Below are 15,544 nucleotides of genomic sequence, written 5' to 3'. Positions count from 1 at the left end.
TCAATCCATTAAAAAACAATTTTATGTACTTATTAGGCATCAAGCTTGTGCTGGGTACTGGGGAGGCAACGACAAAAAAACGAAACAGTCTTTGCTCTCAGGAGTGTATTCTATCAAGAAATAACATGTAGACATGTAAGGATATAAGAAATGAATACAAAATAATTTTTTGGGGGGAGGGAGGATAAAGAAAGTCTTCATGTAAAAGGGGATACACAGGCTGAGTTTTGAAGGAACCTTGGAATTATACGAGGCAGGGGTAAAGAATGAGCAAATTCCAGGCCAGGGAGACAGCCAGTGCAATGTCATGGAGGGGAAAGATGGAGTTTTGTGTGTGAACAGAGAGAAGGTGAGTCTGGCTGGACCCAAGAGTATATACATGAAGGGGAGCAATATAGAAGGCTGAAGAGATAGGTTGGGGAGGGCACCTAAGTGGCGCAGTGGATAGAGCACTGGCCCTGGAGTCAGGAGGACCTGAGTTCAAATTCGGCTTCAGACACATAACACTCACCAGCTGTGTGACTCTGGGCAAGTCACTTAAGCCCATTTGCTTCACAAAAAAAAAAGAAAGAAAGAAAGAAAAAAAAAGAAAAGGTAGGTTGGAAACTTGATTGTAAAGGGCTTTAAAAGCCAAACAAGCATGCTTTAGGAGCAATGAGAAGTGTAGGGGATACCAAGAAAGGCTTAAAAGATTGCCCCTACTCTTAAGGAGGTCACAATTTAACAGGAGTGAAAACATACAAAAAACAAAATAAAGGATAAATTAGATATTCTCCACCAAGGGAAGGTGCTAGACTTAAGGGGCATCAGGAAAGACTTTCTGTAGAAGGTGGGGTTTTTGCTTTGACTTAGAAGGACACCGGGGAAACCAGGAGATTAGGAGCAAGAGCAAGTTAGGCTAACCACAGAAAAGATCTGGATTGTAGAGTTGGAATGTCTTGTTCATGGAACAGCAAAGAGGCCGAGGTCTCTGCAGCACTGAGCGTGTAAGGAGACTGGAAAGGGGAGAAGGCCAGCTTGTAAAGGGTGTTCAGCATCAGAGGATTTTATCTTGGGTAAGGGAGCCACTGAAGTTTCATGAGTAGGGGATGATGTGATTGTGGAAGATCAGTGAGAAAGCTCTCCCAGTGATACTAATTCTAGAACTCAGGTTGCTTCCTATCCCTGAACTGCCAGCTGATTGGTAAGTATTTCTCAACTGTCTTCCACACGCACTGCCCTACGGTAGATGTTGTGGAAAATGCAAACGTAGAAAAGATCATCTTGCCTTCATGGAGCTTACAGTTATCAGAGACTAGAAGGACCTCAGAGATAATGGAAAGCAGAAAAGTGAATCTCAGAATAACAGCCCGCTTGCTCCAATCAATCTCAGGAGAAAGTGACCGACCTTCACATCTGAGCAATGACAGAGCCAGCCAAACGTTGAGACCAAGGTCACAAAACTCAGATGGCAGTGGTGGAATTTGAATCTAAGTCTTTCAACTCTAAAACTCCTATTCTTTCCACCAAATCTCACCGAATGAACTGTGGCTATCACAAATCATGAACCTTTTAATACCAGCCTTGAAGAAATCTGTCTTCCCCATTGTTCTGATAGTAAACTGAAAGCAGAAACAATCTTTTTTTTTTTTCCTTTTTGGTGAGGCAATTGAGGTTAAGTCACTTGCCCAGGGTCACACAGCTAATTAAGTGTCAAGTGTCTGAGGCCAGATTTGAACTCAGGTCCTCCTGACTCCAAGGCTGGAGCTCTAAAGAAACAATTTTCATAAGAGGCAGTAGTGGAAAGGTGAGGACTCCCTGCTGATGTGCTGGACTGAAGGCTCCATCTAAATTTAGGAACACCTGAGGTCTCTGACATTTACTAGCTGAGCCACCACGGCTAGGTCACTTACCCTCTCCTACACCTTAGTTTCCTTATCTGTAAAATGGGGATAATAACAGCACCTGTCAACCAGGCTTCTTGTAAGGGATTAAATGAGATGCTATTTCTCAATCTCTTTGCAAATCTTAAAAAGCAATATACAAAAGCTCGCTATAAGCAAACAGAGGTTAAGGAAGTTGTGCAGGTCAAACAGCAAGTATCTGAGACTAGATTTGAACTGAGGTCTTCCTGACTCCAGCTCTAGCCTCTTAGCTGCCTCACAGGGTTGTGGTGGAGCTCAGATAAGACTCTCACACCTTAAGGGGGCTATATCAATGCCAGTTATTATTTCCAGCTCTTTGCCTTGTCCTCAAATTTCTCAAAGAAGGTGAGTCAAACCCCCTATTTCCCACATGACTGCAGCCATCTGCTGTTTCCAATGGCCCCTTACTGCTCCAAATGCCTCCAAGAGTTGAAAGGTGCTAATTAATGGATAACTACACCGATAATGGGTCCTGGGAATGTTTGGGGCTTTGGATTTTCAGTCCTGAGTTTGTTAAGCCTGTATTTCAGTTGTTTAAAGCCAAAGAAGTTAATTTATAAACTCAAGAAACTGCAGACTTTAAAAGGGGCTTTTAGGTTGCCCAGTCCAATTCCTAAGCAACGGGCACCAGGAATCCCCTTTCTGAATGAGAAATCCCCTCCATGAGGGGAACCCCCCCCACACAAGGTTACGGTTTCTTTAATTCCTTTATGATCTCATGATGACCTCAACTATGGGAGAATGTGCTTTCCTAGTTCTTTATCCCACCCCCTCTCAATAGTCTTACACTGTTTCCTGCCCCCCCTCCCCCCAGGAATGACCTTTTGCCAATACCTTACCTCTTTGAGGAGCAGCAGTGTACAATGGAGAAGAACACTGTCTCTGGAGTCAGAAGACTTGGGTTGAAATCCTGCCCTTGCTATTTACACCTGTGTGTCTATGGGCAAGTCACATCCTTCCTGGGCCTCAGTTTCCTTCCCTGTAAAAATGAAAAGGTAGGACTAGGTGGCTTGTGAGATCCTTGCCAGGTCTAAATCAATGATCTTGCCTTCTGGAAAACTGTCATGAATCACAGGGTCCTCAGGTTGGCAAAGACCCCAAGAAGTCATCTAGACCATCTCCCACCACGGCCATAACATGAATGAGCAAGGACCACAAGGAATCTAATCTAAGATGCTCTTCACTTTGGAATGTCTAAGAAACCACCGGTTCAGCTGTTTCCTTGACTCACATGCAGATTTGTATCTGCAGACTTTTCCTTCCCTGTCCCCATTGCAATAAGGGTGCTGCATTGCTGGCAGCAGCACCCCAAATGACAGCATCTCATTTCCCCAGTGCCTCCTGGGGTTCTAATTTGGGAGCATGTGGGTAAAGGGCAAAGTGGAGGGAAGGTAGGGGAAGTTCAGGTAGGTGGAAGATGGAAGGGCTGGGGTTCAAGGAAAGAGTATAGGGTAGCTGAAGTGAGAAACACTGGGGGTCTGGGAGGGAAAGGCAGTGCTCTGGGAAGAGAAGCACCCTCTAGGACAAGGGTTCTTCACCCTTTTTTTGGCCATAGATCTGTTTGGCAGCCTGCTGGAGCTTATGGGTCCCTTCTCAGAATAATATTTATAAATACATAAAATACACAGGATTAGAAAGAAAATCAAGTTTACTGGAATATGGTTTATTGAGTTATCCATCTGTCTACTTATCCATCTACCTACTTATCTATCTATCCATCTATCCATCCATCTATCATCTATCTATCTATCTATCTATCTATCTATCTATCTATCTATCTATCTATCTATCTATCTATCTGCCTGCCTACCTATCCATCTGTCTGTCTATCTTTAAAACCAAGTTCACAACCCTCAAGTTAGAAATCTAAACCATACAGGCAGGCAGCTCCTCCACCCCCACAAAGTATTTTATACTGTACTCAGCTTCTCTGAAATCAGTTGCTAAACAATGATTTTTCCCTGCATAGCCTTTGCAGGTATCTGTTGATTACCCACAGATATACAGCTCTCTTAATCACCTGCTATTAGCTTCTCCTCCCACCTTCTGACTAGAATGACTCTCCTCATTCCCAGGGGTAAGTTGACACTTCCATGGTAAGCTCACCTGGAAGGGTGGAAAGGAATAAGGATTTATCAAGCACCTACTATGTGCTTTAGAAATATCTCATTTGATCTTCACAACAACTCTGGGAGACAGATACTACTGTTTAGTCATTTCAGTTGTGTCCAACTCTTTGTGACCCTGTCTGGAGTTTTCTTGGCAAAGACACTGGAGTAGCCTGCCATTCCCTTCTCCAGCTCATTTTATAGATGAGGAAACTGAGGCAAACAGGGTGAAGTGACTTGATCAGGGTCATACAGCTAGTAAGTGTCTGAGGCCAGATTTGAACTCAGGAAGATGAGTCTTCCTGACTCCAGGCTCAGCGCTCTAGCCACTGCATCATCTAGGTCCCTAATATACTATTATGATTCCTATTTTACAGTTGGGGAAACTGACATTAGTTAAGTGACTTCTTACACTCCAAGCCCAGAGCTGTATCCACTAAGCTACCTAAATGTAATCACCGATGCTCAGTAGATAGCTGTTCAGTAGTTTCAGCCCCATCTCACAACCACAGAATATCAGAGCAGGAAAAGACCTGTTTTAGAGATCTGTTTTAGTCCAACATTGTAATTTTGCAGGAGAGCAAAGTGAAATGGGAAGTGACTTTCAAGGTCACATAGTGGGTGTGTGTGCATGTGCTATTTGATGGCTTAGCAAGGACCAGAACCCTTGTCTTCTGACTCCCACCCATTCTAGGACTCTTCCCCCTAGACGTAGGTGGAGTTGTTCAATCTTATCTGCCTTTGTGACCCCATTTGGTGTTTTCTTGGCAAAGATATTAGAGTGGTTTGCATTTCCTTCTCCAGCTCATTTTACAGATGAGGAAACTGAGACAAATAGGGTTTACAGGTGACTTGCCCAGGGCCACACACAGCTAGTGTCTGAGGCTGGATTTGAACTCATGAAGATGAGTTTTCCTGATTCCAGGGCCAGTGCTCTATGCACCACCTAGCTGCCCACCTTTATGGAGACCAAAGGATAAACTGGAGCTGGTGTATTGTACCTGCTCTCTCTACACCCCCCCCAACACGGTTTCTACTTTTTTCTCTTAGCCAAATCAAATCCACATTACCATTGCTTCTTTAAGGGTGTGACCATCAGTTTCCCTATGGCTCCACGCATATCACCAGTGATTTGGAGGCTGAGTTGTTAGGCTGCCGAGGGCCAAAGACCCCTTCCCTGGATACTATTTTCTGTTCTCTGATACCCGTCTAGTTCATCCTATCCCACTCATCCTTTCATTATGTCCTCCCGAATACCTGTTATATTGAGAACAGTATGTCCTTCATGTTAGACTTGTGCCCTCCTTCCCCAAATTTGTGTGTGTGTGAGAGTGTGTGTGTATGTGTGTGTGTGTGTGTGTGTGTGTATGTATGTATCCTTACATGGGTGCATTCCCCAATAGAATATAAATTCATTGAGGTCAGGGATGTTTTTCTCCATTGTCTTTGTATTCCCACAGTGCCTGGCCTCAAGCAAGTGTTACTATTGAATCAAATCAAATTATAAAGAAGAGCTTAAGCAGATTTTGGGCAGCTAGGGGATTGAGTGCCAGGGCTTGGAGTTAGGAAGACTTGAGTTCAAATATGGCCTCAGACACTTACTAGCTGTGTGACCCTGGGCGGGAAAGTCACTTAACCCGGTTTGCCTCAGTTTCCTCATCTGTAAAATGAGTCCACTCGAATATCTTTGCCAAGAAAACCCCAAAATGGGTTTAGGAAGTGTTGGACGGGACTGCACAACAACAAATGTCATCAACATAAGGTGAAGCAGAGTCATAGTTCAAAGAAAAGTGTGTTAGGTCTGTTGTGTACAGATAAGAGTCGAAACCAGCTGTGCTAGCCAAGAACGGTTCGACTTGAGAATGAACCGGAGCTTTCTGCTTCCCTGAATAAATCATCTAAGACTGTGTGATTTGTGAGCGATTTGTGAAACCGGGTCACGCCCAAAGCGATTTGTATAAAAGTGGTTCTCTCAGAAGTAGGGGAGCAAGATTCTGAGCATTTCCACCCCACCTTTGAGAAGGACTGAGCTGTGACAAGAAGAGGAATCATTGGCTCCACAGATATGTTGCAGAGGAGAGAAATCTCAAAAAAATGTAAAATCTTTCCCCAACTTCCCGCCCCATTGCCTGTTAATGCAGACACTAGAACACAGGGCGTCCCAAAAGGCTCAGTGTAGTTTTAAGCTACTGAGGCTTAAATATTCCCTGTTTTCTGACCGAAATATTTCCAGTAAACGAATTTTGTCTTAACCACAGAGGCAGGGTCAGGCATTAACTAGAGATAGCGATAAATGGCAGTTTCGCAAAGCGCTTTACACGAGTTATTCCAGTTGATAAATTTCGTAAATAAACTTCCTAAAGCCCAAGAAGAGGGGACCAAGCGGGCCTTGGGAGCTCCCGTAGGCTTAAAACAAGGCAATGATTGTAACTGCGAGTTGTTACAATTGCAACCCCGGTATCGCGCAGTCTGTCTGAAATTGATTAGTCTGGGGGAAACGTGGAAGTCCCGGGAGCTCTCGGAGCGAGGGGGTGGAGCCTGGCTCTTCGCGATGCTCTGGACGGAGGCCAAAGGGCTTTCTGGGAGTTGTAGTTTCTTTGTCTGCTCCAGGGGTCCTCTCTTGCCCCTCTTCCCTCCGGGCAGGTTCTGAAGCCCTTTGGGAAGGGCACCAACACAAGAAAATACACCTTATTCCTTCTCCCCGTTCTGTCAAAGGTTGCTGTTTAAGGCCCTTGGGGAGTCAAGGTCAAGACCAGGGGTGGAGGAGAACTCCATTTCCCAAGGTGCCCCACGCATATCCTTTTGGGAGGGAGGGGTCGGACTGAATTAAAGGGCCACGTCTCCAAAGAGCCTGTCGGTGGGAGGTACGTGTGATGGTAGGGGGGTGAGGATAGGGGTGAGGATAGGGGTGGGACTCCCGGCAGCTGCCTGGAAGCGGCGAGGCTGGGACAGGGGAGTATCTACTGCTTGGGTCCCTGGGATTTTAGCCCTCCTCCCAACCTCCCCAGGACAGAACCTGGGTCACCTGCCTGGCCCCAGACCAGAAGTTTGCACCTGGAGGAGGGGTAGAGTGGGTGTGGGACGTACTGGAAGTATAGACGCTGAGCAGAGCGTTAAATCTGGACCTCCCTTCTCTGCCCTCTTACCCTCTGCTTCCCGATCTGCTGCCCCCAGATTACACCCTATCTTGTAGGGTAGGGGGTGAGCTGTCTGCCCACTTCCCACTTCCTGCTTTTCCTGGTCTGGGCTTCTGGCTCCTGCGGAGTACGTGAGTTCAAATCCTGACTCAGCCTGTCTGATTTTGGACTACAGCCGTCATCTCTCTGAGCCTCAGTTTCCTCATCTGTAAAATGAGAGGGTTAGTCTAGAAGATAACGTCTAAGGTCACTTCCAGGTTCATTCGTGATCCTATAACCTCACCTGGCCTCGAGCTGCAAAATAAACATAAAAGTTAGTTTTAGAAATCCGTGCACTATATTCCAAACCTTCCTGCAAAACAAGCAAACACATCCGTACAATAATGTGTACAATTAATAATCTGTACGATAAATTTGTACAAACAAATCTGTGCAATATTTTTGAAAGCCTACTATAAATGACTTTTGGGTTATTCATCGTTTAGCATTACCTGCATCGTAATGGCTAGTATTATACCGCAGTTTTAGGCTTGCAAACCATACAAATAAATATTAGCTTATCTGATCATCACAACATCCCGGGGAGGTAGTTATTATGATCTCCATTTTACAGTTTACAGTTGCTGCCTTTTGCAGTTGAGTTAAATAACTTGCTCCGAATCGTGCAGCTATTAAGTGTCTGAGATCACGTTTGAACTCAGGTCTCTCGTGGCTTCAGGCCAGGGGTTCTCACCCCCTTCACTACTTAACTGCTTATTGAAGCTGCAGGTTGTGAGGGAATGGGTCTTAGAGATCATTTCATCCACCTCTACTCATTTTACAGATACAGAAACTGACGCCTCTGGTGGGAAAGGAGATGGAAGTAACAAAAAGTAAAGATGAGATCGTCTCCATCCCTTGAGCCCTTTTTCTCTAAAAGGCCAGTGAAGATGTGGAGGTGTGTTTGGAAAGCCCCATTGAAAAGGGTGTTATTAATAGCAATAATGCTTGAGTAGTAATTGCAGCTATCCAAGGCTAAGTTGTTAGGAGCATTATTATGCGTGGTAGAAACTCCAGAAAAGAAGCTAGTGGCTTCTCAGTCCTGTGCTGCTTGGCTCAACCTTGACCTTGACCTTCTTTAAAAATGCTTTTTGGGCTTTCTATATGCTGTGCCTGCTCTCCGCCTTTCTCAATAGGATCCTGCTGAGCCACGTCTGGGAGAGACCCACTTTGTCATCAGGAATCTGACTGGCTGGGTTTTCCCCTCTCATTCCAAACATGGAGGAGCTGAGGGAGCCAGCCAGGTTTGTCTTAGTCATGCTGGGAATCTCCCAGTCTTCCCCTGTATCCTGAGAGCCCCTGGAACAAAAGAGGCATAGCCACGTCTTCACAAGATGGGTACATTTTATTCCATCACTCTCTCCCTCCTTAAGGAGTTCAGTGTCTAATGACTGAGTGGAGACCCAGACGTTTCCTACACTGTCAGAGCCAGAGGGGACTTTAATCATAGAATGCTGATCCTATGAAGTACCTTAGAACATAGACTATTGAGACTGAACTGGTTTGACTTAAATTCATTCTGCTCCTGTTTAAGGAAGTGGGGAACCGTTTCCAGTCCAGATTTCCATTTAAAAAGATGATTGGGTAATTTAAGGAGTTGGAGGGGACCCTGGGTCCTGAAAGGCAGCTCCTCCCAGGAGGGAAAGGGTTCAGGCACTTGCTGGGTCTGCTTTCTCTGGACCAGCCTCCCAACTTTTGGAAAGGCTAAATACCAGAAGGTTGGGCTACTAATTAGAAAAGCTGTCAAGGTGACTAAAGAATCCATTTGCTGATAGAGGGACTTTTCTTGACTGTGTATCAATTAGCTTCCCTCCCACCCCTACCCTCCAATTTGCACAAACATTTCCAAATAAAAAACATTTCTTTTTACTGAAAATGACTACATGACTTACAGCCATATACCCTAGGTACCTTGGGGGCAGCTGGGTAGCAAAGTAGATAGCACTCAGGACCTGGAATCAGGAAGACCTGAGTTCAAATTTGACACTTAATAGCTATGTGACCCTGGTCTAGTCACTCCACCCTGTTTGCCTCAGTTTCCTTATCTGTCAATTGAGCTGGAGAAGGAAATGGCAAATGTCTCCAGTACCTTTGCCAAGAGAACCCCAAATGGAGTCACAAAGAGTCGGTTACGACTGAAATGACTGAAAAACAAAAACAACACCGTAAGTAGAGGTTCTTAACCAGGGTTCTGTGATTTTGTTTTCAAAAATTTAGATTTTTTTGGTAAACATAGTTCAGTAAAATTGGTTTCCTTTGTAGTAATTTGATTTTATGCATTTCAAAATATTATTCTGTCTGAGGAGGGGTTTTATCAGATGACCAAAGTGAGCCACAATACAGGAAAGTCTAAGCCCCCCGGCCTAGTGGGTGAGATCATTATATTAGTTCAGTTATTTATCTTGAAAAGTTTCTCAGAGCATGGAATAATTTGCCTGCACCTTTTGAAACTTCAGCAATCTGGGGCAGCTGGGTGGCGAAGTGGATAGAGCTCCGGCCTTAAAGTTAAAAGGACCTGAGTTCAAATCCAGCCTCAGATACTTGACACTTACTAGCTGTGTGACCCTCGGCAAGTCACTTCACCCCGACTGCTTCACCAAAAAGCAAAAAAAAAAAAAGAAAGAAAGAAAGAAAAAAAGAAAACTTCAACCAGGAGAGGCCTGTAAGGGATTGGGCAGAGGAAGGGGTTCCTGCCCTGGGGGAATAATTTGGACTTGATGGGGTGGGTCCTTCCACTTCCATTTCTGTGATCCACAGGGGCCTGGAGAAGATAGAATATCAGAGCCAGAAGAGACCTTACTTAGAACACAGGATGTCAGAGCTGGAAGGAACCTTCGGGTCATCTGGTCTAACTCTCTCCCACCCTCTAGATTTTCCTGTCCCAACAGGGACAAGTGACTTGCCCCAGGTCACACAGAATAGGTGATTTCAGTGTCATACCATGAAGAATGCTGGATGTGAAGTCCGAGAACCTGAGTTCAAATCCTTTTTCTGCTACTTACTGCCTGAGTGACTTTGAGCCAATCACAACCTCCCTGGGCCTCAATTTCCTTAAACGTAAAATGAGAAAGTAATACTAGGTGACCTAGGAGGTCCCTTCCACCTCATGTTGGGTAGGGGAGCAGAGAGACCAGAGCCCAAGTCACTTCCATCTCTGGACCATTTTCCTTATCTTTAAAACTGGGCTGGGGTCTGGGCTAGACTTCTCTCCAGTCCTTTGCTGCCTCTCATCCTCCTGATTCTAGGTCTTTGGTGGATTCTTAGCTCAGTGTTCTTTCTCTTACTGCTAGCAATGATTGGGGACTGGAAGATCTGAGTTCAATCCCACTTACTAGCTGTGCAACTGTAGGCAAGTTGCATATTTCATCATTTGTAAAGTGGAGGAAAACAATAGCTATAATATCTGCCTGGGAGGGTTGCTGTGAGAACGAAAGGTGTTAACATGTAAGTCACTTTGAAAGCGTTCGTGCACTATATAAATGCTAGCCATTACCTTTACTGTTGTTATTGATATTTGTAAAGTACTTAGCAAAATTTAAAACATAAAGTGAGTTGTTATTATTGTCGCTCTTCACTGTTCCCTGTAGTTGTGAGAGAAGGATATTTATCGTGTGCAGAACTGTCTTCTCAGGTCAGTCAATCAATCCACTGGTGTTATCGTTCGATCGTTTCTGACCTCATTTGGGGTTTTCTTGGCAGAGAGGGTGGAGTAGTTTGCCATCTCCTTCTCCAGCTCATTTGACTGAGGCAAACAGTGTTCAGTGACTTGCCCAGGGTCACACAGCTAGGAAGCGTCTGAGGCCAGATTTGAACTCAGATCCTCCTGACCCTAGGCCAGTACCCTCTCCACTGCGCCACCAAGCTGCCCTTGTCAATCCATAGGCATTGATTAAGCATTTATCATGTTCTGGGCACTGTCTGTGCTAGGCATTGAGATTAAATAAAGGCAAACACAGCCCCTACCCTCGAGGGCTCCCTATTCTGATGGAGGAGGCAACATGTATACACATAGCATACACATAAGACACACGGATTAGGTAATGTAGTGGCAGGTAACCTTAGCACATGTATCACATGTATATCATGTATACATATAGCGTACACATAAGACACACAATGGTGGGTTGGCAGGTAACCTCAGCGAGGAAGGCACCAGCAGCTGGGAGGCCCAGGAAAGGCCCCCTGCGGAAGGTGGAATTTGAGCTGAGCCTTGCAGCAGCCCAGGAGACAGTTTGGACTGAGCTCAGACTTTGATCTCTCCTTCAGACACTCGCCTGCCTCCTCGCTGCCCCTTACACGCGCCCCTGCCTGGAAGTCTTTAGCTTGGGCAGGTCCCTGGTCATTCCCCTGGCCACCTCAGGCACTGCCCAAAGGACTCCGCAGGAGTCCAGGGCAGGAGTTACCTCATGGTGCCCTTGGCCATTTTTCAGTATTTTCCTCTAGGGAAACAGGAGAAATTCCATTCCCAGTGGAGACTTTTTGTAAGAACTCAGGTGAAGGGGGGCTGGTAAATGGAAGTATAATTTCAGCCTTCAGCATGGGTGAGATGAAGAAGAATGTCCTGTAAGAGGAAGCTGCTGCTTTCAGTCACCGGCTCCTCGGCTCTGGGCCAGAGCCAGAAAGGTGGATGGATTCTCCAGTCTCTGGCCATGACTCGGTCAGGGCTGCTGCCCTTCACCTCCTGATTCTTGACTCCTAGCAGAACTACAAGCACAGGACCTGTCATGGAGGTGGGGGCAGAAGGGGAGGAATAGTGATCTCAGTGCCTTCATCCAAAGCCTGGAGAATTCCCTAGAATCAAACCACACACAGTGAATTGGTGACGTTGATGGAAATAGGACTTTGTGTTTGGAGGGGGTGGGGGGCCACCTCCTAGGGACTGTGGGATGTTTCCAAGGTATCTGGGAGGTGCACTTGTTTTGGAGGCAGAGAATGGAAGTAGTTTGGCCTCTGAGCATTTGCTTGGCTGTGGTAAGGTAGCTGAGCCTGCCTTCGTCCCAGCCCTACAGTAGACTTTCCATCATTCGATTTGAGCTTCTTGGTCTTTGTTGATTTATTTCCTTAGCTCTAAAGATCCTGTTGCCAAGAAGCCCAGGGGAAGCTCCCACCTCAGTCCTGTCTCTCTTGTCTTCCCAGGTCACGCAGCCAGGGCCTGCAGCTGGGATGGAGTGTTGGCAGGGTGTCGACTGGACGGTCATTGTGCTGACGTGTCAGTACAAACGCAGCGTCTATGCCTTTCAGAAAGGTAGGTGGCTGCCTCCCACTCTGATTTCTGACAGCCCCCAGGGAACCAGCCCAGCGCCCCCATGTCCTTTGGAAGGGCCAGGGAAGAGGGCACCCCTTGGACACTTCACATCACCATGCAAATTAGAAACAGCGATATACACTTATGGGCGTTCGCATGTATGCAGAGCACCGTTCTAGGTACTGGGGGAGATACTGGGTTGACTTTACATTCTAGGAAGGGGGTCAATCAGTAAGTGAACATTAATTAAGCACCTACTGTGTCCCAGGCACTGTGTGTGCTGAGCACTGGGGATACAAAGAGGCAAAAGAGGGCTCCAGCCCTCAAGAAGCTTCCAGTCTAAGGAGGGAGACATAAACAGAACCGTATAGCACATGCCAAGTGCATCAGAGCAGTGTGAAGCTGCGTCCCCAGCCCCCTTAAGTGGGGGGTCTTCAGGGACGCCTGCTAAGCAGTCAGCTCTTCCTTTTCCCTTGGCTTGGGGTGGGGTCTCAGGGGAGCCTTTTTCCAAGGTTAGGTCTGTCTGTCTTCTCCCTAATGTCGGGGGTGGGATAGGGCGGAGCAGCCCCCGAGGGAGGCCTAGTTCTTCAGGCCTCCTCTCTCTGGCAGCAGTCAGCACATCCTCTCTCCCCTGGAGACAGCTTGATGTAAAGACAGATCCCACAAGGGGCAGCCTCACATGATGGAAAGAGCACCGGCTCTAGGGTGAGAGGATGTGGGTTCAGATCCTACCTCTGCGTGACCTTGGGCAATCCACTTGCCTTCCCTTGGGCCTCCGTGTTCTTATTTGTAACCTGAGGGGGCTGGACCCGACAGCCTCTGACGTGCCTCTCAGCCTTAGAGCTAGGTTGCTCTGTTGCTTCGTAGGAGGGTGGACCTAGCATTTGGCATTTACCTGTAGGGGAGAGTGCCCTTCATTTGTGAGGCAGGGGAGATGATGGCCGTAGTCCCTAGGTGCTCAGCCTGGAACCTCCCTGGACGCTTCCCTCTGAGAATTGTGACTGGCTCCCTGGGCTTCTGTCTGCCTGAGGAGATGCTGTCACACCCAGGCCCGGCCCGAATGGGCGCTAGGAGTCATTGCCGATTGGCTGTCGTCTTTTGGGTTACTGGCTCGTTCTCATTCAACATTAATTAAGAACCTCCTTCAGGCCAGTCTCTGTGTTTCTGGGTGGTAGGGGTAGAAAGATGGGTGGTGTGATGGCTAGAGTGCCAGGCTTATAGTCTGGAAGATCCGAGTTCAAATCCAACCTCAGACACTTAGTAATTGTGTGACCCTGGACAAGTCACTTTGCTCCTATTTGCTTCAGTTCCTCATCTGTAAAATGGGGACACACTGGAGAAGGAAATGGCAAACCGCTCCAGTATCTTTGCCAAGAAAACTGACCCGCTGACTGGACAATAACAATAGAGGGACAAAAACTAGACAGCCCCTGGCCTCAAGGTGCTTACATTCTGTTGGGAGGAAACCCTGTTACACTAATCTGCTCTGCTAAGGGATGAGCCTGGACCTCTGATTTCCCATGTGATGGAGGCCTGGTGAGCACAGCCCTTCTACCCATCGCAGGTCAGCGTCTTCTCTGCAGCTGCATGGTCTGCAGTGGTGGTTCTCAGACACCTTGGCCTCGGGACCCCTTTGCACTCTTAACAGTTACCGAGGACCCCCATTCCCAAAGACCTTTTGTTTATGTGAGTTATAGCTATTGATATTTGCCATATTAAAAAGGAAAATAGGGGCAGCTAGGTGGCTCAGTGGATAGAACACCGGCCATGAAGTCAGGGGGACCTGAGTTCAAATCCAGCCTCAGACCAAACACTTGACACTTACTAGCTGTGTGACCTTGGGTAAGTCACTTAACCCCAATTGCCTTAATTAAAAGAAAACATTTTAGTGTTATGAAAACCGTTTTAACCTCATGGTCCCCCTGAAAGGCTCTCAGGGAGGCCCCTGCATCCCTAGACCACTCTCGGACAACTGTTAGCCTAAAGGACTGAAAGGTTAAGAGGCTTGTCCAGAGTCACCCAGCTAGGGTGTGTGGGAGGCAAGGCTTAACTGGACTTTCCCTGGTTTGGAAACCAGCTTTCTTCATCCTACCCCCTGCCTTTTAGAGAATTAAATACAAAATATAAGCCCAAATACGTAAGTATGAAAATATACACAGATTCACTTACAGAGGAGTCTTGGGGTGGGAGGAGGGCACTCACTAATTAATAGACGGCTTGGAAGAGCTGCTTTGCTGCCAGCTTCTCTGGAACAGGTGACAAACGGCTCAGGAAGACTTAGGAAAAGAGGGTGGGCTTTGAAGTTAGTCTAGCAACAGCCACATGTTTGGGGCAACCTTAATGCTGGTGTCCTCCCTCCAGGCCAGCCTCTTGCCTCCATCTCAGCCCCATCCCTCTCACCCTATATTGCCTCATCTGATCCCATCCCATCCCATCCCATCCCACCCCACCCCATCCCATCTCATTCTATTACATCCCACCTCATCCTGCTTGCTTTCATCCCATCCCATCCCTTTCCATCCCACCCCATCTCACTCCATCTCATCCCATCCCATCCTACCCCATTCTACCCCATCTCATCTCATTTTATCACATCCCACCCCATTCAGCTTGCTCTCATCTCATCCCATCCCACTCCATCCCACCCCATCTCATCCCATTCCGTCTTACCCTATCTTGCTCCATCCCACCCCACCCCATCTCATCCCACCCCATCTCACCCCATGTTGCTCCATCTCATCCCATCCTACCCCATTCTACCCCATCTTATCCCACTCCATCCTTCCCCATCTCACCCCATATTGCTTCATCCCATCCCATCCCACCCCATCCCATCTCATTCTATCACATCCCACCTCATCCTGCTTGCTTTCATCCCATCCCATCCCTTTCCATCCCACCCCATCTCACTCCATCTCATCCCATCCCATCCTACCCCATTCTACCCCATCTCATCCCATTCTGTCTCACCCCATCTTGCTCCATCTCATCCCATCCTACCCCATCTCATCCCATCCTATCACATCCCACCCCATCCTGCTTGCTCTCATCTCATCCCATCCCACTCCATCCCACCCCATCTCATCTCATCCCACCCTATCTCATCCCATC

The 15,544-nt window shown here is 47.1% G+C and overlaps 1 protein-coding gene across 1 annotated transcript in view; it reads left to right on the top strand.

Moving 5' to 3' along the window:
* The first annotated feature begins 6,822 nt into the window (after positions 1 to 6,822).
* Positions 6,823 to 15,544, top strand: part of FCSK (fucose kinase) — a 36,524-nt gene continuing 27,802 nt past the window's right edge. The window contains 2 exon segments of the mRNA XM_020963544.2: positions 6,823 to 6,876; positions 12,325 to 12,433. Of these exon segments, the coding sequence (XP_020819203.1) occupies positions 12,352 to 12,433 (82 nt within the window). The 5' untranslated portion in view covers positions 6,823 to 6,876; positions 12,325 to 12,351.

This window comes from Phascolarctos cinereus, unplaced genomic scaffold (genome assembly GCF_003287225.1).
Source record: "Phascolarctos cinereus isolate Bilbo 61053 unplaced genomic scaffold, phaCin_HiC Scaffold_2;HRSCAF=192, whole genome shotgun sequence".
NCBI lineage: Eukaryota > Metazoa > Chordata > Mammalia > Diprotodontia > Phascolarctidae > Phascolarctos > Phascolarctos cinereus.
Note: the sequence above shows the minus strand (reverse complement) of the source record. Positions and strands in the feature narration are given on the sequence as shown.